This window comes from Papilio xuthus, unplaced genomic scaffold (genome assembly GCF_000836235.2).
Source record: "Papilio xuthus unplaced genomic scaffold, Pxut_1.1 DF825946.1, whole genome shotgun sequence".
Taxonomy (NCBI): domain Eukaryota; kingdom Metazoa; phylum Arthropoda; class Insecta; order Lepidoptera; family Papilionidae; genus Papilio; species Papilio xuthus.
The window spans coordinates 9916793-9925290 of record NW_013532703.1 but is presented as its reverse complement, the minus strand read 5'-3'; the positions used below and the strand labels follow the sequence as shown (position 1 = coordinate 9925290).

At 32.9% G+C, this 8498-nt stretch overlaps 1 protein-coding gene across 1 annotated transcript in view; it reads right to left on the bottom strand.

The window, feature by feature from the left end:
* Positions 1–3768: 3768 nt before the first annotated feature.
* The window catches only part of LOC106124815 (leucine-rich repeat-containing protein 4B), a 61914-nt gene continuing 57184 nt past the window's right edge, over positions 3769–8498 (bottom strand). Inside the window, exon 3 of the mRNA XM_013321793.1 lies at positions 3769–7152. Coding sequence (XP_013177247.1) covers positions 5394–7124 — 1731 coding nt within the window. The 5' untranslated portion in view covers positions 7125–7152 and the 3' untranslated portion in view covers positions 3769–5393. The remainder of the gene's footprint in view (positions 7153–8498) is intronic.

Here is an 8498-nt window from a genome sequence, read left to right as displayed (position 1 = left end):
TTAAATATTAAAATCCAACGTCTTAAAGTCGGAACTACATAAGACATTGTGATCGTGACATTTACATTTTTTGTGTCTCTGTTATTCAAATAGTTGACAATTCTTTATACCTTACTAATATTGTAAATGCGAATGTTTGAATGGATGGATGTATAGATGGATGGATGGATGTTTGTTTGAAGGTATCTCCAGAACGGTTGTACTGATCGCGATGAAATTTGGCATAGATGTAGAACATAGTCTGGAAGAACACATAGGCTACTAATTAAGTTTTTTTTTGTTCCGCGCGGACGGAGTATCGGGCGACAGCTAGTCCTTATATATGTTTTTGACTACTACGTATATTTTATATTTTTTATGTATTTTTAATATATCAAATAAACGTCAGTAACATAGTCCGCTCCCTCTGCATAACACTCGTTAGGGGACTGCCACTCGTAAAGCATTGGTAATGGGTTTTATCTTGGACTATAAAATTTATTTACACTCCTACTATTGCATTATCGGAACCTCATTTCCTAATGTGACTGTGCAACTTAGTATAGAATCATCAACGCATTTTTACGCAATTTTCACACATCTATGTATACTTTAATTCGCCTGGCGAGTCCTTTTGATACGAATATATTATAGCGTTCCATACGATACCATTTCTGAAGTGAAAATTTGTTGCTATAGAAACAAGACGTATTACTTTTTATTATATAATAAAGTACTAATTACAAGCGGCCTATTAAATTATCAGTCTTCTTCATTATTATTTCTATAAGATTTTATGTTCAAGGTTTTGACATTTTGGGAGCAAAACAAAGAAACTAATTAATGAAGACGCTAACATTATAATGCTATTAATTTCTAAGTATCGGGTGATTATGTTTTCTTAAATAAATGAAAAACAATACAAACAAAAGAACAAATTGTAAACGACTTTATATTATTTTGTTACAATCTTTAATATCATTTTACTAATTTGTTTCGAGTATAATTTACTAATAAATATTTTATATCATAATAACATTATAAATGTGAATGTTTGGATGGATGGATGTTTATTTGAAAGTATCTCCAGAACGGCTGAACGGATTCCGATGAAATTTGGCATACATGTAGAACAAAGTCTGGAAGAACAAATAGGCTACTAATTTTGTTTTTTTTTCAATGCCTCGCGTACCGAGACACGGGCGACAGCTATATGCAAAATAAGTATAAACAATGAGATTCAACATAAAAATTAAAAAAATGTAATTCCATAATAATCACAGTTTTTAACAAGTCTTCTTCGTGTTGACAATATTTTTCATCAGCGCTACTAATCCCAATTCCCTCGCACAATCACAAAGAAAATGAGTCGGTCGACTGATCTGCGGTTACACAACGGGAAATAACTTCTCTCCCCCTCGGCCCTGCTCGCTGCAGGCTGCATTCCTGTCCCTTCGGTACTATAACGAGTCCTGTCGTGAAATAAATCTTGCCACCCCAGCTGAAACGCCGTCGCAGCCTCTTTCAGGGCACGGGATAAAAGGTCTTTATTTTTTCACGTTAAAGCCTTTTTATGTGATGTACTTTCATTGCGAAGTTTTATAGGCAGTTGATTGCTACTGAAGGCTCACTTCTGATATCTTACTTTTAGCTTGGATAGAGTTAGATACGGACTCGTAGATTAAAGTCATTTTTAGAAAATATATGAACTCTTATGATATAAACCTAAAAGGTCGTTCTAGTAATAAAGTTTTATAGTGTTTGTAATTATTTTCTTAGTGTTATAAAGGTAAAAAAGTTGTTTAAATTAACCAATGTTTTTGTGCAAATAAATTAAAGTCTGTGTCAGATAAAAGCGTGTTTCCAAAAATTGGAAAGGCCTCTAAAATGTATGCATCAGGTCTGTTCCTTTACAGTGACCATTAAAACTGTCCGTCCATCCGTTTGCAGATTTAAACCGAACGATAGGCCGTCACGGCTGTAAAAAACATTTATCACTCTCGATTTTCCGCCCATAGCCGTAGGCTGGGGTAGTATATTATTCTTCGATATACCATTAAAGAGGGTTACTATTGGCATCTTTATGTCCCGAACGAGATTTGTAAGTTAGGCTTTTGATATTTTATGATTGGAGAATAATAAGAGTAAGAAAAAATAGGACTAGTAAGGATTTAAAATTGATTAAACTTTCGTATACATTATAATAAACTAGCTGTAGCCTCGGAATTAAAAAAAATAATAATTAGTGGCCGGTTTTTCCAGACTATGTTCTACATGTGTGCCAAATTTCAGCGAGTTCCATGCAGTCGTTTTCAAGATACCTTCAAACAAACATCCATCCATGCAAACATTCGCATTTATAATATTAGTAAGGTTAGGAACGACTGAACTGACGTGTGAACATTCGCCCTTAAGATGGACCCCCGACCCGGGTCCGAAAATAGTTGGTAACGTCACCGGAGGATCATATGTGAGTTCAGCTTAATTAAGTTATTATTAATTCTTATAAAACAATGGAAAATTAACAAAACTTTAAAATCACCGAATTGTTTTAACAGTTAATTTGAACAAATGAAAGTATCCCTTTAAACAAGAACTAATTGTTAAATAAATGCCTTACACGTTTACTCCATTATGCGGGAATTACTCGTAAAATTTTACTTTTGGTCCGCGCCGGCAGCACGGCGAGTGTGGTACTGACAATCATTTATCTCAATTTTAGTTCTACATAGATAAAGCTGTCCCTATAGACAACCCTACATCATATAGAGTAAGCTGATGAGATTATGTTTTATACTTAAGCATAAACATTGAACCCCTTGGTATGAATATTTGAGGCTATTTATTTTTCTCTGCGTTAGTTTCGTATAGAAAAAGTTTTTAAAAGGAAAGTTTTTGTTTATAATTAAAGCTGTACTAGAATAATAAATTTGTACATGAATAGTATAAAACAGTGACATTTTGTGTTGTAATTATTTAACATCATATATTATTGGTTCAAATTAAATTGAACTTTATCAAACAGCTTATCAATGAGCTTTTTAGGAACTATTTTTGTATCGGATTATTTTAGCTCAAAGTCGTATCTAGGTTTGTAATTACTTTAAAAATATTATAAAACTAACTGTCGCCCGACACGCCGTCCTCGTGAAATGGAAAAAAAACTTAATTAGTAGCTTATGTGTTCAACCAAACTATGCTCTACATCTATAATAAATTATAGCGAGATCCGTTGAGGCGTTCTGAATATATCTTCAAACAAACATCCATCCATCCAAACATTCACATTTATTATATTAGTAAGATATATATTTTAATCACTTATTAGATTCAAAGTATTGAATTTTCACTTATCGGGCATAGTTGAAAGAGGCTTTAAATTTTTCATTCACGCTTCCATTGCGCGTCCAATGCCTATCGTCGCCCGATGGCGGCTGGACAAATCAATTTAACGTAATCAACTTGTTGCAGCGCCGAATTGGAAATAATTAGCATGTATTCATTTACATACAGGGTGTGAAAAAGATTGTATCTGTATTATGTATGCTTGATTACATTGCTTGTTTAAAGATAAAAGATAAAGTCCTGCCTATTAATGCCATCTTTTCTTGTGTTTATGCCAATCTCTATTAATCTTATAAAGTTTAGCATGCGTTAAACTCAAAAAACATCGTCCTGTATACATTTTAGTTTCCGTTTTCTCAAGTGTATTAGGTTGAGATGCGATTATTTAATTAATGTAATAAATAAAATTACAATAAATGTTTAAATTGTTTATTTGTTGTTCGTTTTAATGTATTATATATTTAAATAAGTTTCATAACAAAAGTTTTAAAGTAGTATGTATAAATATTCTTACATTACATTATGCCTGTAGGTATTATCGACTTAATATGTTTAAATGCGGTTGGCTATGTAATACATAAGTATATATGTTTAAGAAATCTATGTAATACAATATAAAATTAGCATATTGCAAGGTTAAATTCATTCAGCTAGATTAATTGTTTGAAAGTAACTGGGCAAAGTTTATATAGTAAACATAAATTTAATGATTGTTTTATTCTTTTAATAAGTACAAAGGTTACTATTTAACTAAACTGTTTAGTTTACGTTCGTATTCTTAATGACACTCAACCCAGTAACTTTATAATCACAAAATTGTCATATTGTACATATTCACTAAGTATAAAAATATTAATTTCAGAATATCATCTCAACGTAACACCACAAAACGATCGCAATGAAATCAATTTATAAAAATAGCTGATAAATAATATATCATCTCATTTGTACCCCTTCTCATCAGAGCAGCTGGATAACATATAAACCTTTTATGTATACATATACAGTGCTATGTACTGTCTACCGTTCTAATCGAATAGCACGTATTGTACGTACGCATGTTTTAGCCCCATCGTACATAAGACAACGTAAATCTTTGAAACTAACATCCTTGCGTAGCGAGTATTTTGATGGGCGAGCTCCGTACACTCAACTTCGTATAGACAACGAGTTGTCTATTCTGTACAAGCATGCTGCTGTACAGATTCGGTCAGCCATCTTGAAAATCATGGCGACTTTTTCGCGATGATCTCAACAGATTGCCAGCAACTGGCTTTGGTGAGTCAATGTCAAGTCAAGAACATAATGTCAGCGATGCGAGCTTGGATGGGATCTTTAAGTCATTGTTATCTGTCAGTCTTAGCGACTTTAATTACCGGGTTTAGAAGATTTACATTGTTTTGTATACGAAGGACCTTAGTGTCATCAGGTTCATTCTAAATACCTTTACCTTCTATAACAACGCATCAAATAAAACTAAAATATTTCAATTTAGTATCTATATTGCTCATATTTGTACAATGTTTTCGTCATTTATTGGTGTTATATTTAAAAATTATATAATATTTAACTATTATGTAATTACATGAGTATTATTTTGTAACATTAAATTATTTTTAAAGGTTTATAAGTAATTTACAATATCGGATTACCCATACTATTTGAGGAACTATAAAATAAACAATATGAAAACCAATCTACACAATTTACATTGCAAAGGTTTAGGATCGTCTATAGTGAAGCTATCATTCGCAGCGTTGTACAATGTCTACGAACAACAAAACATATAATTAATAATGGACCTTCAATATTACAAGATAAAAGTATAAATACAATTAACAACTACAACAAGATGAAATTTATACATAGGTTAAAAGTAAAATTTATGCATAAATGTAATGTCTTTATCTGCAAAAATTATGTACAAATCTATATACAAAGCTATCACATATTACAAATTTAATCGTATCACTATATACATTATTGCATTATTACGTCCGTCTCTAGATAACTATCAAAGAACGAAGCCAAATATATCGTTGCAATTGTCTTTTGTTTTAAAACCTTTGTTAAACGTACACTATGTGGGGCTTCTCCGGAGTTCGGTGGTGAGGTATAGTTTCATAAGCAAATTGTTGGTAAATATGTTCCTCACTATCTTCCTGGTAATAAGGATTTTTATCAACACTGTGCCAGGGAGGATTCAACGAATGGAAATTATTCGTTACGGAAGACCCTATCATCAAATATCGATCGACTTCTCTCTTATTCTCTTGTTCTCTACTTCTTGTCGAATAACCTAATCCGTTGCCCAATTTCGATACATCGCTATTTAACATTACACTTGTCATAACCTGTTTAGATTTATCACCTTTACATTTCTTTAAAGGTCCCATAAAATATAATACACCGCCAACAAGACTGATTATAATACTTACAGTCATAACAACGACTGCTACTATGACCCAACCATTCGAACATCCGAATTCCGATTCAGGAATTGGAACTAATAAAACGTCTTTTAAATGGTCCGGTGCAGCACATTTTACTTCTTCGTAGTCTATCTTTAGTATGTTACTTGCGTTATCAGATCTCTTTATATTCATTTCACATTCTCTTCCCAATTTCCAAAGCCACAGTAATGAACAATTGCATACGAATGGATTACCAGATATTTCCAATTCTTGCAGTCTATCAATAGGAAAGTGTGCCGCTTCTAGTGTTTCTAATGCATTATTTTTCATATAAATATGTGTCAGTTTTGGATTTCCATGGAATAATCTTGGTGGCACTTCTCTTACTTTAATGTTTTCATTCATCCAAATCTTTTGCAAATTGATATTGTCAACGAAAGCTCTAGAATCAATCTTTTCAAGTTCGAAAAGTCGACTCAAATGCAAATGTCTTAAATGGAATAAACTTTGGAAAGACAGTGCCGTTACGTTTTGAAAAAAGTTTCCACTTAAGTATAAATGAGATAAGTTTGATAGTTTCGAAAGAGCAGAGGTGGGAATTGAAGTCATGTTATTGTCACTGAGATCTAAATGGCGCAGCGAAGGCAGGTTTTGAAATCCAAGTTGATCAATACTCTCAATGATATTATTATTAAGATCTATATGTTTGAGTTCTTTTAAGTATGGAACGCCTTGTTTCGAAACTTGTTGAATCAAATTCTCAGATAGATCCAAAAATTCCAGATGAATTAGATATATAAGATTAGAAGACGGTATATCCAGAATAGAATTATTTTTCAGTGACAATATTTTCAGAGATGATAAAGGCTCGAACGTTTCTACTTCAAAGCTCACTAATTTATTGCTTGATAAATCGAGCCTTTCTAAAACTGCTAAGTCTTTAAAGCTCTGCACGTGAATGTCAGTTATCTGATTGTTAGATAAATCTAAATCAACGAGTCTCTTTAGTCCAACGAATGTACCGATATCCAATTTTTTCAAGAAATTATGACTTAAATTAAGGTGAGTCATTTCAATGTTATTTTCAAAATTCTTACTACCTAAATCTTGAATCTTGTTGTGAGAGATGTCGAGAACTGTCAATTGCGTGTAAAATGGGAAAGTGTAAAGAAGATTGCTGATTGAATTCTGTGTAAGGTTGATGTGAGTAGCTTCCGGATTTAGCTGGATGGGCACAATTTCGAGGCTGGCGTTGGCACAGGAGGCGGCGCGAAGGGCGTCGTCGCATGAACAGCGGGCTGGGCACAGCGTGCGCGCCGCCGCGCCACACCACCATGCTGCCACCACAAACCACAAGCGCCATTTTGCTACGCTTTGTGAACCCATACCATCTCATGTATACGCCACCAGTGATCTGCAAAGAAGAAAAAACAAGCATTAAATAATTTAGAAGAAATAAATAAAAAAGTTAAATGCAGACATGCACATTTGGCACATAAAATTTCTAGCAAGATGTTTACTATTAACGTAAGATAAAATCTTATTGCCGCAGATGGAATTCAGTTTGTTTTACTGCTAACTTATTTTTGCAATAAAGTGCCGACGCTCCCTGTGGCTACGCCCTCTACGATAGCAGAAAACAAAAATATACAACATTATCACGACAAGATCTTAATATAATTTCTACCGAAAACTGCAGATAACAAATGAGCCCTCCGTAATTCGTGGGGTGCGAGACGGGGAACGGAATTGTTTGATTCAAATTAACCTGATAAGCAAAGCAGCGTGATATTAAGGTAGCATCAACGAAAAAGAATTTCTGTTTTATCAATAAATAATAAAATGTAATTTAACACTAAGACAAACAAATGATATCAATATGATATGTTTTTTTATCGTGTATTATAATAATAATAAAGCCATTTTCTATATTGGATTAATTTTGATAAATTATATAAATAAAATTTTATTATATTATAGTCGGAGAAAATTATTTGTGTGTTGACAGTGTCAAACGTTGCCATGGTTTGGAGATAAAGCCATTTATTTCCATACAGATAAGTACATGGTAGAAATAAAATGTACAAGGTAACTACTAATTGCAAACATGCTTATAATAATCCTAAGATACTCTTTCTCATTAAACTATTCATCAATTTAATTTATTTCTTTTTTTTCAAAGACGCCCAATTCTCTCTATCTTGAGCCACGTGTGCCCAGGCAGTGTCGGCTACTTTCTTTATTTCATCTTCCCATCGTGTAATCGGTCTTCCTATTCTTCTTCTTCCTTGTGGTTATCGTGTATTAAGACATTTTAATGTTAAATTTCTTCCAAGATAGCCAGTTTTCGCATAACACTGCCATTTCTAATTTTTCTTATCATTTGATTCTCGGAGGACTAAACCGTTTAACAAAGACGGCATTGGTACTTTAAATTAAATGTTGGGCTTTACAATTCGACGGAATGTATAATGAATAGCACCGTAACATCTGTTAACGAAGGCGAATGATCTCGAAAGTTTTCACGCGCGGGAATAACTAATTGCGAAGGTTCGGAATTCAATTTATGGCTTCTAGTACGCCTCCTGGGATATCACGTTATGCTAAAGTATTAATAATGCAAAACAGTGTCACGGAAAGTTTTTGATTCCAAATGATAATTGAATTAGTAAACGAAGTCTGTTGGCTTTGTCCCTTACATAATATTACCATATTGTTAAACAGTTTACAGTAATTTTATTGTTGATTTAATAGAATAAT